The following is a 16676-nucleotide window of genomic DNA, read 5'->3' on the forward strand; positions in this document are numbered from 1 at the left end:
TATACCCTGGCAATGGCCAGGGCGCATTTAATATGTTGCTCCATATCACAAAGCCATATCAAATATCTTGGTTGTAAAATGTTATACGATCAGAACGTATTTCTCTCAAGCGCATGGGGGAGATAGGACTGGCTCACTCATCACAGCAGCAGGCCCCATCGAGGGCAAAGGCACAGGGGCTGATACTTTCATTACAGGCATCATGTTTGACCAAATCATGGTTTTAGTCGTCCAAAAAACAGGACGTTTTGAATGAGGTGACAATGTAGAATATGCTCTTTCTACGTTTACAGGCACCCTTTCCGTTTTTTACGATCCATGATCTTGGCTGTCTAGGAGCAGGTCTCTTTGCTGCTGCCGTGTTAGACTTTGCATGTGAGTTTGTGTGACCCCAGCCCACCCAACGAAAAAACATTCCAGCCCATCTGGCATTTGCTAGAACTGCCAGATGGCCAATAGGCCCCTGCATATCAGTCCTCCTCCCTCTTCCTGAATACTGTTCACTCTCTCACACATGTCCTCCTGCCTCTTCTGCAGTGGCCATTCCACAGTCCCTTTCCATTTACAGATACTGGATATAACAGAATACATTGTTCTCCCTTTGGCTCTCCTCCTGAATCACGATCACACCATCCTACACCTCCGCCATGTATTTCTTCACAGCCTGGTCTCAGACTAGACGTAACACATGAAATGTAAATCCGGGACACTCAAATTAGTATGATATGGTTACATAAGACAGAAGGTTACTGAATGCAAAAATGAATGTAGGGTTGTTGGTCGGGGTGGATAGACGGACGTATGAAGCGAACATCTAGCAACCCAAAGGTTGCGTGTTCAAATCTGATCTTGCAAATTAGCAACTACTTAGCATGTTAGTTAACCCTTCCCCTAACCCTAAACACTAGCCTAGCTGGCATTAGCCATCTAGCTAACATTAACCACAACAAACTGAAATTCGTAACATATCATACACTTTGCAAATTCATAACAAATTGTATGAATTGCAATTTGTACTTTGTAACATATCATATGAAATGGATGATGGACATACAGAAATGAATACATACCATACGAAATTTGAGTGTACCAGATTTACATTTACAATGCTATGTTTACCCCTGGGACCAGGTTGTGCTGCATCTCTGTCTGAAAGACTCGGAAGACACATTTCAGTTGAATGCATTCAGTTGAACAACTGACATGGTATGCCCCTTTCTGTCTCCATCTGCAAGGCTTTCACTTTGGTTGTTGTTGCGACTCCATGCTGGAGAGTCCTGATCATCGTTGTCCATCATCCCCAGACTTTGCCTCAGCTACACCATGTCCCAGGGGACCCTAACGATCTGGTTGAGCTCTGCCATCTTCTGGTCAAACTCAGAAAGCTTCTGGTTCCTCTCCTGAACAGGAGAAACATGCTTCAAGATTCCAGAGGTGAATTTAGACAAAGATGTTGCAATATAGCTTTGCTGCGTAGCCTTGACATGTCCTCTCTAAAAAGGAAAACTATGCTTTTAGCTTGTGACCAGACTGCTTTGTCAATCAATCAATAAAATGTATTTATAAAGCCCTTCTTACATGAGCTTATGTCACAAAGTGCTGTACAGAAACTCAGCCTAAAACCCAAACAGCAAGCAATGCAGGTGTAGAAGCATGGTGGCTAGGAAAAACTCCCTAGAAAGGCCAGAATCTAGGAAGAAACCTAGAGAAACCAGGATATGAGGGGAGGCCAGTCCTCTTCTGGCTGTGCCGGTTGGAGAATATAACAGAATATGGCCAAGATGTTCAAATGTTCATAGATGACCAGCAGGGTCAGATGATAATAATCACAGTGGTTTTAGAGGGTGCAACAGGTCAGCACCTCAGGAGTAAATGTCAGTTGGCTTTTCATTGCCGATAATACAGAGTATCTCTACCGGACCTGCTATCTCTAGGCAGTTGAAAACAGCAGGTCTGGGACAAGGTAGCATGTCCGATGAACAGGTCAGGGTTCCATAGCCGCAGGCAGAACAATTGAAACTGGAGCAGCAGCACAACCAGGTGGACTGGGGACAGCAAGGAGTCATCAGGCCAGGTAGTCCTGAGGCATGGTCCTAGGGCTCAGGTCCTCTGAGTGAGTGAGTAAGTGAGAGAGAATACTTAAATTCACACAGGACACCGGATAAGACAGGAGAAATACTCCAGATAAAACAGACTGACCCTAGCCCCCTGACACAAACTACTGCAGCATAAATACTGGAGGCTGAGACATGAGGGGGTTGGGAGGCCCTGTGGCCCTGTTTGACGATACCCCCGGGCAGGGCCAAACAGGCGTTATTATCTGCCATGACTACAAGATCCGATAGGAATTCTGGGAACTCAGTGAGGAACGCTGTATACGGCCCAGGAGGCCTGTAAAAAGTAGCTATAAAAAGTGATTGAGTAGGCTGCATAGATTTCATGACTAGAAGCTCAAAAGATGAAAACGCAGTCATTTTTTTTTTTTGTAAATTGAAATTTGCTATCATGTTAGCAACACCTCCACCTCTGCCCCGGGGATATGGTCACTAGTGTAACCAGGAGGAGATTTCTCATTTAACACAGTAAATTCATCAGGTTTAAGCCATGTTTCAGTCAGGCCAATCACATCAAGATTATGATCAGTGATTAGTTAATTGACTATAACTGCATTGGAAGTGAGGGATCTAACATCAAGTAGCCCTATTTTGAGATATTGCAATCTCTTTCAACAATGACAGGAATGGAGGTCTTTATTACAGTGAGATTGCTAAGAAGAACACCGCCATGTTAAGTTTGTGGAACTTACACGGCGACACTGGCAAGCTGTGGAGTGTCCTTTTTTTGTCCTCCTATCAAAACACACAAACAGACTCATAACTACAGCCCAGTGCTAATAGCCTTGGATTATTTACCTGGTCTGAGAGAGCTACAGTTATGTCAATAGGATCAGCAGATCGAACCTTCGGGAGCCGTTGGGAATTCAAATCAAATCAAATTGTATTTTTCACATGCGCCGAATACAACAGGTGTAGTAGACCTTACAGTGAAATGCTAACATATCAGCCCTTCAGCAACTATGCAGTTTCAAGAAAATATCAACAAAAAAAGTAAGAGATAAGAAAGACAAATAATTAAAAGAGCAGCAGTAAATAACAATAGCTGGGCTACAGTTGAAGTCGGAAGTTTACATACACCTTAGCCAAATACATCTAAACTCAGTTTCACAATTCCTGACATTTAATCCTAGTAAAAATTCCCTGTTTTAGGTCAGTTAGGATCACCACTTTATTTTAAGAATGTGAAATGTCAGAATAATAGTAGAGAGAATTATTTATTTCAGCTTTTATTTATTTCATCACATTTCCAGTGGGTCAGAAGTTGACATACACTCAATTAGTAGCATTGCCTTTAAATTGTTTAACTTCGGTCAAATGTTTCGGGTAGCCTTCCATAAGCTTCCCACAATAAGTTGGGTGAATTTTGGCCCATTTCTCCTGACAGAGCTGGTGTAACTGAGTCAGGTTTGTAGGCCTCCTTGCTCGCACACACTTTTTCAGTTCTGCCCACAAATTTTCTATAGGATTGAGGGCAGGGCTTTGTGATGGCCACTCCAATGCCTTGACTGTGTTGTCCTTAAGCCATTTTGCCACAACTTTGGAAGTGTGCTTGGGGTCATTGTTCATTTGGAAGACCCATTTGCTACCAAGCTTTAACTTCCTGACTGATGTCTTGAGGTGTTGCTTCAATATATCCACATCATTTTCCTACCTCATGATGCCATCTATTTTGTGAAGTGCACCAGTCCCTCCTTCAGCAAAGCACCCCCACAACATGATGCTGCCACCCCCATGCTTCACGGTTGGGATGGTGTTCTTTGGCTTGCAAGCATCCCCTTTTATTCTCCAAACATAATGATGGTCATTATGGCCAAAACAGGTCTATTTTTGTTTCATCAGACCAGGGGACATTTCTCCAACAAGTACAATATTTGTCCCCATGTGCAGTTGCAAACCGTTTGTACAGATGAACATGGAACCTTTAGGCATTTGGAAATTGCTCCCAGGATGAACCAGACTTGTGGAGGTCTACAATTATTTTTCGGAAGTCTTGGCTGATTTCTTTTGATTTTCCCATGATGTCAAGCAAAGAGGCACTGAGTTTGAAGGTAGGCATTGAAATACATCCACAGGTACACCTCCAATTGACTCAAATTATGTCAATTAGCCTATCAGAAGCTTCTAAAGCCATGACATCATTTTCAGCAACTTAGTGTATGTAAACTTCTGACCCACTGGAATTGTGATACAGTGAATTATAAGTGAATTAATCTGTCTGTAAACAATTGTTGGAAAAATGACTTGTGTCATGCACAAAACTTGTTAACAAGAAATTTGTGGAGTGGTTAGAAATCTAGTTTTCATGACTCCAACCTAAGTGTATGTAAACTCCCAACTTCAACTGTATATACAGGGGGTACCGGTACAGAGTCAATGTGTCAATGTTTGGGGGCAACGGTGGAGGTAATTGAGGTAATTATGTACATGCCGGTAGGTTTTTTAAAAGTGGCAATGCATAGATAATAACAGAGAGTAGCAGCAGCTTGGGGGCGGGCAGTTTTTAGGGCCTTCCTCTGACACCGCCTGGTATAGAGGTCCTGGATGGCAGGAAGCTTGGCCCCGGTGATGTACCGGGCCGTATGCACTACCCTCGGAGGCCAAGCAGTTGCCATACCAGGCAGTGATGCAACCAGACAGGATGCTCTCGATGGTGCAGCTGTAGAACCTTTTGAGGATCTGAGGACAATGCCAAGTCTTTTCAGTCTCCTGAGGGGGAATAGGTTTTGTCATGCCCTCTTCATGACTGTCTTGGTGTGCTTGGACCATGTTAGTTTGTTGGTGATGTGGACATCAAGGTACTTGAAGCTCTCAACCTGCTCCATGACAGCCCCGTCGATAAGAATGGGGGCGTGCTCGGTCCTCCTTTTCCTGTAGTCCACGATCATCTCCTTTGTCATGATCACGTTGAGGGATAGGTTGTTGTCTTTGCATCACACGGTCAGGTCTCTGACCTCCTCCCTATAGGCTGTCTCATCATTGTCGGTGATCAGGCCTACCACTGTTGTGTCATCAGCAAACTTAATGATGGTGTTGGAGTCGTGCTTGGCCATGCAGTCATGAGTGAGCAGGGAGTACAGGAGGGAACTGAGCGCACACCCCTGAGGGGCCCCTGTTTTGAGGATCAGCGTGGCGGATGTGTTGTTACCTACCCTTACCACCTGGGAGCGGCCCGTCAGGACGTCTAGGATCCATTTGCAGAGGGAGGTGTTTAGTCCCAGAGTCCTTAGCTTAGTGATGAGCTTTGAGGGTGGCTAGATGTTCTTTACCGTTCGGCCATCAGATTTGCCACCAATGCTCCTTACAAGACACATCACTGTGCTCTATACTCTTCTGTAAACTGGTCATCTCTGTATACCCATCACAAGACCCATTGGTTGATGCTTATTTATAAAAACCCTCTTAGGCCTCACTCCTCCCTATCTGAGATATCTACTGCAGCCCTCATCCTCCACATGCAACACCCGTTCTGCCAGTCACATTCTGTTAAAGGTCCCCAAAGCACACACATCCCTGGGTCGCTTGTCTTTTCAGTTCGCTGCAGCTAGCGACTGGAACGAGCTGTAACAAACACTCAAACTGGACAGTTTTATCTCAATCTCTTCATTCGAAGACTCAATCATGGAGACTTACTGACAGTGGCTGCTTTGCATGATGTATTGTTGTCTCTACCTTCTTGCTCTTTGTGCTGTTTGTGCCCAATAATGTTTGTACCGTGTTTTATGCTGCTACCATATTGTGCTGATACCATGTTGTTTTATGTTGTGGTGCTACCATGCTGTGTTGTCATGTGTTGCTGCCTTAGGTCTCTCTTTATGTAGTGTTGTCAAAAATCCAATCAAACTTTATTTGCCACATGCCCCGAATACAACAAGTGTAGACTTTACAGTGAAATGCTTACTCACAAGCCCTCAACCAACAGTGCAGTTCAAGAAGAATAAAATATTTACCAAATAGGCTCAAATAAAAAGTAACAATAACGAGGCTATATACAGGGGGCACCGGTACCGAGTCAGTGTACAGGGGTACAGGCTAGTTGAGGGAATCTGTACATGTAGTTGGGAGTGAAGTGACTATGCATAGGTCATTTTCCGGTGGAGATTGTCATGATGTGTGTTTTGTCCTATATTTATTTTTAATCTCAGGCCCCCGTCGGAGGCCTTTTGACAGGCCATCATTGTAAAAAAAAAAAGTATTTGTTCTTAACTGACTTGCCTAGTTAAATACAATTTTAAAATTAAAAATAAATTAAAAAAAGGTTCTTTGCACTCTGGGAGGGTAACACCATGGAGTTGTCAACTTTGATGGAGAGGTCTTTGATCTGGCAGGCCTTCCTTGGGATGAAGAGCAGCTCCATCTTGTCGAGGTTGAGCTTGAGGTGGTGGAACGACATTCAAGCTGAGATATCTGCCAGACACGCAGAGATGCATGTTACCACCTGGATGTCAGAAGGGGGAAAGGAGAAAAGTAGTTGAGCGTCATCCGCATAGCAATGATAGGAGAGACCATGTGAGTATATAACGGAGCCGAGTGACTTGGAGTTTAGAGAGAAGAGGGCCTTGAACTGAGCCCTGGAGGACACCAGTCGTGAGAGTACATGGTGCAAACACAGATCGTGCACATTTCCATTGCGCCAGATCCAATGCCGGCAAGCTTTACATCACTCCAGCTGAAGCTTGGCATTGCGCATGAGTGATTTTAGGCTTGTGTGCGGCAATGGAAACCCATTTCATGAAGCTCCCGACGAACAGTTCTTGTGCTGACATTGCTTCCAGAAGAAGTTTGGAACTCGGTAGTGAGTGTTATAACTGAGGATAGATTACTTGTTGGTGCTTCAGCACTCGGAGGTCCCGTTCTGTGAGCTTGTGTGGCCTGCCACTTCGAGGCTAAGCCGTTGTTGCACATAGACATTTCCGCTTCACAATAACAGCACTTACTCATGCAGGTCAGAAATTTGATGAACTGACTTGTATGGAAAGGTGGCATCCTATGACGGTGCCATGTTGAAAGTCACTGAGCTCTTCAGTAAGGCCATTCTACTATCAATGTTTGTCTATAGAGATTGCATGGCTGTGTGCTCGATTTTATATACCTGACAGCAACAGGTGTGGCTGAAATAGCCAAATACACAAATTTGAAGGGCTGTCCACATACTTTTGTATATATAGCGTAGGATACAATCCAAGAGTGCGCAGAGCCTGAGACTCCCAGCCCTGAGAGGATGGAGAGAAGGATCTGCTAGTTCACGGGGGTCGAAGGCAGCGGGTAGATCTAGGAGGGCGAGAACAGAGGAGAAAGAGAGTCAGCTTTGGAAGAGCCGAGAGCTTCCGTGACACAGAAGAGCAGTCTCGGTTGAGTGACCAGTCTTGAAGCCTGACTGATTTGGGTCAAGAATATTGTTCTGAGAGAGACAGAGAGAGTTGGTCAGAGGCCGCATGCTCAAGTGTTTTGGAAAGAAAAGAAAGGGATACCAGTCTGTAGTTTGATGTCAGAGGAGTCAAGTGTTGGTTTCTTGAGGGGAAGCGACTCCAGCCATTTTCATGTCAGAGGGGATGTAGCCAGTGGTCAGCGATGAGTTGCTGAAGGAAGTGAGGAATGGGAGAAGATCCCCAAAGATGGTCTGGAGAAGGGGATGTGATTGAGCGGGCAGATTGTTGGGCGGCCAGACCTCACTAGTCGCAGGATTTCATTTGGAGAGAGAATGGGTCAAGGCGTAGGGTAGTTCTGTGTGAGTGGGACCAGTGAACTCAATAGGCTGAGTGAATGAGAAGCAGATGTCAACCTTCTTTTCAAAGTGGTTGACAAAGTTGTCCGCAGAGAGAGGGGAGGATTAAGGAGGGAGGAAAAGGTGGAAAATAGTTTCCTAGGGTTAGAGGGAAGAGAATAGTGTTGAAGAGCCAGAATCAGGAGACCGGCAAGAGAAGGATTTAGCAGAAGGGAGAGATGATAGGATAGGAGAGAGAGTAGTGAGAGAGAGAGAGGGAAGATTGTGACGGCACATTACCATCTGGATTTGGGGTTGAGTGGCTAGGGTTGGAGGAGAGGGAGGGAGGGAGGAAGGAAGAAAGGGAAACAAAGTAGTGATCAGAGACCTGGGGGGGGGGGGGTATTGCCTGCCTTGTGAGTGGGAGGGGACTGGTGAAGGGATAGGTCAAGAGGCAGGGAGGGGAAAGAGTTGGAAATAAATTAATTGAAGGCAGACGTCAGGAGGTTGAAGTCACCAAGTACGAAGAGCGGTGAGCCATCGTCAGGAAATGAGCTTATATTGAGGAACTCTAAGGGGATTTGGTGGTCCATAAATGACAACAACATTATGCTTGAGTGAACTAGTGACAGAATGGAATTCAAATGAGGAAAAGGACAGGTGAGAGAGGGGGTAAAAATAAAATCTCCACTTAGGAGGAATGAGTAGCCCTGTGCCACCACCTCAACGACCAGATGCTCTCTGACTATGAGAGAAAACGTAGTCAGGTGAAGAGAGAGCAGCTGGAGTAGCGGTGTTCTCTGGGGTGATTCATGTCTCCATCAGGGCCAAAAAGTCTAGGGACTGAAATGTAGCATAAACTGACATGAGCGCTTTGTTCTTGACCGCAGATTGGCAGTTCCAATTGCTGCTGGAGACCTGGAATTCCACATGGGTTATGCACGTAAGGCACACTAAATTACAAGGATTGCAGCCAAGGGGTGTGGAGCATCTGTAAAGCCTACAGGGAAGGGAGCAAACTGGGATAGAAAACACAGTTGCCAAAGCTACAAAAGAGCAAAATGAGATGATCTATAAATAACTAGGTAGGATACTCAAGTGTGAGAGTAGTGTGGAGCCTTCCTCTCTTTCCTTCCTTCCTTGAAGAACTCGTCAAAACTGTCTTTGCTTCGGTTTTGCAATCAGACGTCGCTTACAGCTGCCGCTGAGAAAACAGGAGACACTGAAGTATTAATACTAATTGCCTTGCAAAGGTGAATTGCTGATTGCCTAGGAGAGGAGAAGCCACTCCCCCTCCAATACAGCCACTGATTACGAAAACACAAACAGTCACAAATTGCCCTGCCCCTTAATCCTGGTTGATGTGTCAACAATCATCTGCAATTAATAGCAGTCAGCAGTTCACACAGCAAGTAGGCTACTGGGAAGACAGGCAGCACTTAAAGTAGATGGCCCTAGCTTGCAAAAAGACAGTACTAGACAACAACAGTTGAAGACCAAAATTATACTTACCACTCCTGTAGGTACAGTATCATGATAATGAGAAACTGACTAAACTGCCCTTATTTGCTTACATAGAATTGATGTATTTCACGATGACATGTGTTCTATCTATTAAGTTGTTTTAATAATTTGCTAGCTGGTCAATTGCAGACTGGCAAGTCAGTATACATTTGTTTAAAGATAATTTGATTTATGCAAGTGAAAATGCATGACAATAATGAAAATACAGTAGGCCTATAGCCTAACAAAATACTGTTTGTCCTCTAGCCTCATATTCACCTCAGAGCCTAAAACGTTTGATACATTTATGCTTCTCACACACGTTGCTCTCAAGACCTACATGCCACTAATCTTAACATCTGTCCATCGTGAAGAGGTACTCGCCACCTTCCAGATTCAGAAAATAATTGGAGTGTATTAACCTCAATCCATAATAATCCATAATGGAGATTTTATAAATGCAATTTGTGTTTTTTGTTTGCAGTGTGGACCACTGATGATGTCATACTATGTCATATATGTACCCATGTTGTGACATCACACTACATAGAAAAGGGTAGGAGTCAGTCAGCATCCTAAACATTGATACTGCTCCTGCTCCTATCTACATTATCCACTGTGAAATGATCAATCAGTTTTAAAAACATACTTGCAATGATGAGTATTGGCCAAATGTTGCCCAAAATATCAGATAAAATTACAGTGCAGCCAACAACAATATACGCTATCTTGTATAATCTATTGAGGACATCTATTGATTCAGTGATATGTAACTTTTTGTGCGACACAAGCAAATTCACAGCGAAATTGAAGTTTTAGAGCTGTCTCATTGAAAGCAAGTCAAAGAAGCGCTACATCTGTTCTATGTGCACTATTTATATGCTTCCCGGTCTGAAGTTTTGTTTTTGCATACTTCAATTTTGTACAGCAGCTTCAAACAGCTTGAAAATACAATATTTTTGGTTATGGAAAATATATTTCATAGCGATTTAGATGGTACAATGATTCTCTACACTATACTTCTCTACATTAAACTGAAATTACACAAACTATTAGAATTTTTGCAAAAGGGAAATGGTGGAATTGATTTTTGCATAGTGCATCTTTAATCAAATCAAAAACAAACACCACAACCATTTAAGACAAAATATATCAAAAATATGAATAAATCAAATACTGTACATTTTTTCATTTATTGCCTCATTACATATCATACCAGACAGAGTGCATCACAATCATTCATCAGCAAATCTCCCAACTGAATAATTTCTTTAAGCTTGATTAATAATACTGTAACTGCCATTAACCAGATAAAATATCAATTATTCACATACTGTATCAACTACATCATTTCAGTATCATTCACAAAACATTTCATTCTGTTTACAATGTCTCTTCCCGTTCCTTTCTTCTTTGGCTGGAATCAGAGAAATTCAACTCAAAACAAAAGCAAAGAGGAGCCCAAGATGTACTGCATGATCGTAGTGAAAAGCAGCCCTCATTCACCAGCATATAAAGAGTCTAGACAGTGAGTCTCTAAAAGAGGAAACTATGTACACCACCTTGGGTCACTATCAAACACCCTCATAATCAACCACAACCCCGAACACATTCACACACAACCTATCGCAGGCACCATACATTTGCAAAGAAACTAAACGGTTTATGTAAGTCATCCAATGTGATTGAGATTGAAATTGATTCTGTGAGCAAAACATTGTAATCAGCCACCCGGTATAGCTTTATTTGGCCATGCTCTGTCTGTCTATATACTAAGTGTATTTAGAGCTGGCACTAGAGTGACAGGCTCCGAGAGGTTCTGGTTTTGGTCAGGTGTTCCTTTGCTTTGAAGAACCTTCTGTCGATGTCTTTCCTCCTGTCGCTTTTTCTTTTCCAAGCGCTGCTGCTCTTTCCTCTGCTTGTTTGAAGCCTGAGAGGTGTAAAAAAACAGGAGTCAAGATGAAAAGGAGGGACTTAAGTCCCTTCTCAATTGAATAGAGAAATGCAGGTCAATTTAATTTGGAACTTGAATTGAAAGTCACACAGACTCAGAATACTTATTCAGAATAGGAATTTGAGTGGAGAGTCATGGTGTAGTGGTTCCTTACTTTCTGAATAAAATGTGTTAAAACCTTAAAAATATTTATTTAACAATTACAATTTACCTTGGATGTGTGTATGTTGCCTCCATCTGGTGGTGCTTTGTGCTCAGTGCACTCCGTCGGTGCCTGTCTACACGCTGAGCATGAACCAGAGGCACACTGGCCGTGACACACTTGGACAGCTAGCTCAGAATCCACCAGCCACTCAGCGTTGATGGTGGCGGCACTCAGCTGAAATAGATTCTCCTCTTCACCTGAGAGACATGGCACACAATACACATGGGGTCAGTTGCAGTGAATATACTGCATCAGATGTTCCTGTTGATCATTATCAAATGGTTTTTGGATGGTAGCTCCCTCTAAAAGATCTAAATCCCCAGAATAGTCAATAAACATTAGTTGTATTTACTAGCAATGTTTATTATACACGGTAGGTGTAGACTGCAGATGAATGAAAGTTTTATATGAGTTGGGGTTAGAAAAGGACCTAAAACCTGCCCAAAACAGCTAGTAGACACTGATAATCCCACTGCACTGGGGGAGAAGACAGAGGGGCCACTCACAGTTTGGGCTCCTGTTCTTCAGGGAACTTAGGATCACATTGTCCTCCTCGGAGGGGGTGGGCGAGGGGGCTTTCCGTCTGTCCCTCTGGCCGTCACCAAACTCACGCTGCCCACTCGAATTATGAAGATTCTGAAACGACACAAGAGAGGTGTAGGGGGAATAAGGAACATTTTATGAATAAGACTAATCCAATAAAATATTGAAATATTTGTGAGTGTGTTTTTAAATGAACCGCTTTTTTCCCGTACCTCTAAACGCAGCTGAGCAGGGCTCTCAGAGTTGTCACCGATTGGTCGTACACTGTCGTAATGGTCTCCATAGCGATAGGCAATGTGTAGCTCTCGGCCAACCAGCTTCTCAGAGCCATTTATCTGAATTGAGAAAACATTATGAGTAGGGCTTATCAATAGTGGTATTTCATACGGTCTGTTACATTAGAAGAGGACTTCGGCTTAAAATACAGTACAGTGTGCTACAACGTGGTCTAGTGGTAGGACCACATATACCACCTGGCGACAGGGATTCACGCCTCTCCTCCCCAACTTTATAAACTATGCAGTTTTATTATTTTTTTACTACATCCCCATCCACTTTCCCATTCTATCATTTAAATAAAAATGTAAAACATTTTTGGTGATTCCAATCTCCCTAAAAAACAGATACATAAAATAAGTGCGAATTTCCCCTATTGTGCACTACTTTAGCTTTTATACAGCTATGAGTCTCTTGACAAAAGTAGTAAACTATATGGGCAATAGGGTGTCACTGAGCTTCCTACCTCCCACAGTGGGGTGTTGAGCTGATGAATGACCACCTTGAGCTGTTGACTACGGGCGAACGCCACGATGGCATCATTGCCAGCAAACGTACCAGGCTGGGAGAGGTTTGACACTGAGAGGAAGAAAACAACAGAGAAATATTAGTGACAAGATCTTTAAAGACACACTCGCCAGGATGACTGGCATACCATCAAAAACTTGGGCATCCCACAACATTTTCACATGGAAATAGCATTTGGTTTCTATCTTACAATGCTGGGCGAAGGGCACATCATCCTCCACAAAGGGCTCAAAGTCCTGCCGGTGTGCCATCATGTACTGCACAGTCTCCTGACGCAGGCGCAGGTGTCCTCGAGAGTGTCCCTCCAATTGGTCACCCAGAGCCCGGAACAGGCAGTTACTATAGGATGGACACACAGTATTAGTCAACGTTGTAACAGCCATTTATAAGAGCACTTTGGTTGCATTCCAGGCAGACTACATTTTAGATGTGGCATTGCATCAACCAATGATTGTGTGCCATGTCATAGATTACTCTGTCTGGCATCAGATTGCTAGATCATATAATACAGTGGGGCAAAAAAGTATTTAGTCAGCCACCAATTGTGCAAGTTCTCCCACTTAAAAAGATGAGAGAGGCCTGTAATTTTCATCAGAGGTACACTTCAATTATGACAGACAAAATTATTTTTTATGAATTTATTTGCAAATTATGGTGGAAAATAAGTATTTGGTCACCTACAAACAAGCAAGATTTCTGGCTCTCACAGACCTGTAACTTCTTCTTTAAGAGGCTCCTCTGTCCTCCACTCGTTACCTGTATTAATGGCACCTGTTTGAACTGGTTATCAGTATAAAAGACACCTGTCCACAACCTCAAACAGTCACACTCCAAACTCCACTATGGCCAAGACCAAAGAGCTGTCAACGGACACCAGAAACAAAATTGTAGACCTGCACCAGGCTGGGAAGACTGAATCTGCAATAGGTAAGCAGCTTGGTTTGAAGAAATCAACTGTGGGAGCAATTATTAGGAAATGGAAGACATACAAGACCACTGATAATCTCCCTCGATCTGGGGCTTCACGCAAGATCTCACCCCGTGGGGTCAAAATGATCACAAGACCGGTGAGCAACAATCCCAGAACCACACGGGGGGACCTAGTGAATGACCTGCAGAGAGCTGGGCCCAAAGTAACAAAGCCTACCATCAGTAACACACTACGCCGCCAGGGACTCAAATCCTGCATTGCCAGACGTGTCCCCCTGCTTAAGCCAGTACATGTCCAGGCCCATCTGAAGTTTGCTAGAGAGCATTTGGATGATCCAGAAGAAGATTGGGAAAATGTCATATGGTCAGATGAAACCAAAATCTAACTTTTTGGTAAACTCAACTTGTCGTGTTTGGAGGACAAAGAATGCTGAGTTGCATCCAAAGAACACCATACCTACTGTGAAGCATGGGGGTGGAAACATCATGCTTTGGGGCTGTTTTTCTGCAAAGGGACCAGGACGACTGATCCGTGTAAAGGAAAGAATGAATGGTGCCATGTATCGTGAGATTTTGAGTGAAAACCTCCTTCCAGCAGCAAGGGCATTGAAGATGAAACGTGGCTGGGTCTTTCAGCATGACAATGATCCCAAACACACCGTGAATGGCTTCATAAGAAGCATTTCAAGGTCCTGGAGTGGCCTAGCCAGTCTCCAGATCTCAACCCCATAGAAAATCTTTGGAGGGAGTTGAAAGTCTGTGTTGCCCAGCAACAGCCCCAAAACATCACTGCTCTAGAGGAGATCTGCATGGAGGAAAGGGCCAAAATACCAGCAACAGTGTGTGAAAACCTTGTGAAGACTTACAGAAAACTTTGACCTCTGTCATTGCCAACAAAGGGTATATAACAAAGTATTGAGACAAGCTTTTGTTATTGACCAGATACTTATTTTCCACCATAATTCGCAAATAAATTCATTAAAAATCCTACAATGTGATTTTATGGATTTTTTCCCCCCCTCATTTTGTCTGTCATAGTTGAAGTGTACCTATGATGAAAATGACAGGCCTCTCTCATCTTTTTAAGTGGGAGAACTTGCACAATTGGTGGCTGACTAAATACTTTTTTGCCCCACTGTATGTGGTTAGCTGATATAATAAATACCTATTCAGGCGTTTATAGGTTTGCCAGGTGTCTGCAATGTAGTCAGACCTTCTCTCTCTGAATCTTACCCATCTCCAGGCACCTCTCTCAGTTTGAGCCCCAGCGCTTGGAGCTGGTTGGAGAAGCTGACAAACTCCTCTCCCTCGTCCCCGTCCTGGGGCCGGTTCTTGCGGTCCTTGGCGATTGCCCTGCGAGTGACCCGCTCATCCCGCTTTCGCTCCGCATCACACTTTCTGTTGCTGCCACGCAGTGGCTTTCCTGTCTGCTTCCTAGACATGGCTGCCCTGCCTACAGACACAGATCTTTACAGATGCAAGTAGATCTCTGTCCGTCACTCACTGGCAAATGTAGTTGGGTTACTTCCACACAGGTGGAATCCTGTGTTTCAGAAAGAAGAGGGAAAGAATAGAGATGAGGAGAGTTTGAATGTTACTTAGATGAGCTACGCGTGACAACTTAGTTACTTCCACATTTCACTTACACGGATTGGTACAGTAGTCAGCTACAAAAAATATGGTTAGGATTAGCTAGTTGTTACACAGTCCGTTTAGTCAGTTGATATACGTGGCACAGCACGCAATTGTAACTCTACATGGGTTAGCTAATTATCTACAATGTGATAAGGACAACCAAAGATATCTACTGACCAGTTGTATTAGCGTGGTGTCTAATGCCGTAGCTGTCATGCTAGCTAGCTGGTAGATCTGGCATCCTGAATAACAGCAACAGCTGATAGGGTTTGATTTCGACTAGCTAGAGAGAGCCTACTGTACTGGCCAGGTTTGACGTAAGCTAGCTAGCTAATTATATCGGATAAGTAACTGGTTAACTAGCAACTGTTATGCTAGCTGAATATGACTGCTAGTTAGGTTAGCCGACTCCTTAGCTAGTTAGCTAACTTTAACGTTAGGTAGTTTACAAAAGTCAGCGGTTAATGCTAATAGCGTTCTCATTGATTTGGAGTTAAACACAAGAGTGATTAAATGTCAAGCAACCAGAATATAAGGAACATAACAAGTTACTCACATTCTACAGGGTGCATCCAATGATACGCAAACCACGTCCTATACGGCAGTAGGTTCTTTTTTTTAAACTAAATAAGATCTGGCTCATGAGTTTGTTTACAATTCATGTTTAGCACTTCCGGGACTCGTCGTAAGAGTACGGAAGCCTGAGAGCATCAGACTTTATACGTTACCGTCCAAATTTATAACTGTCAACGAAATACAATACATACCCTTTTGTTAAAAATCCTATCAATTTGTAAAACGTTTAGCTCACCTTAAAACCCCTACTTTCAACTGTCTTGAGAAATGTTCATTACTTGAATTTCACTAAGCAAGAATGGTGTAGCTAATGTTGGGAAAAATAGGGGACAAAGTAGGGTATTTTTACAGGGAAGGATTACCACTGTATAGGCCTAATTCACTATCTTTACGACATTTACATAATAGTCATTGTGCAGACTAGGCCTACTTATTAAAGTTGGTTATGGTAAAGTTCAGAACAAGCTTTCTATGCTATAAGAAAGTGTTGCATGTCTATCAACTGAGATATGAAAACAGCTGGTACATGGCGATCAACAGTTATCAAGTTAACACGCTCTGAATTATGTTAATGTCTGAAATCTGCGTCTTTCAGTGTATGACTCAAGATAAAGTGGGAGGGTGTGTTATGTGTTGTAAAGGGAAAAGACTGCACTTTATTATCACTCTCTTTTCTCCTCTCCTCCATTCTCCTCTTGAAAATCTGTT

The 16676-nt window shown here is 43.3% G+C and overlaps 1 protein-coding gene across 1 annotated transcript; it reads right to left on the minus strand.

The window, feature by feature from the left end:
* Nucleotides 1-10500: 10500 nt before the first annotated feature.
* LOC115102250 (OTU domain-containing protein 3-like) lies at nt 10501-16096 on the minus strand. Its single transcript, XM_029621983.2, has 8 exons — nt 15949-16096; nt 14991-15300; nt 13018-13166; nt 12766-12878; nt 12236-12358; nt 11987-12116; nt 11487-11677; nt 10501-11251 (listed from the first exon to the last, which is right to left on the minus strand). Exons 2-8 carry the CDS (start codon nt 15197-15199, stop codon nt 11087-11089), a joined length of 1080 nt encoding a protein of 359 aa, XP_029477843.1. The 5' UTR covers nt 15200-15300; nt 15949-16096; the 3' UTR covers nt 10501-11086.
* Nucleotides 16097-16676: the final 580 nt, after the last annotated feature.

Source organism: Oncorhynchus nerka, linkage group LG20, assembly GCF_034236695.1.
Source record: "Oncorhynchus nerka isolate Pitt River linkage group LG20, Oner_Uvic_2.0, whole genome shotgun sequence".
Taxonomy (NCBI): Eukaryota; Metazoa; Chordata; class Actinopteri; order Salmoniformes; family Salmonidae; genus Oncorhynchus; species Oncorhynchus nerka.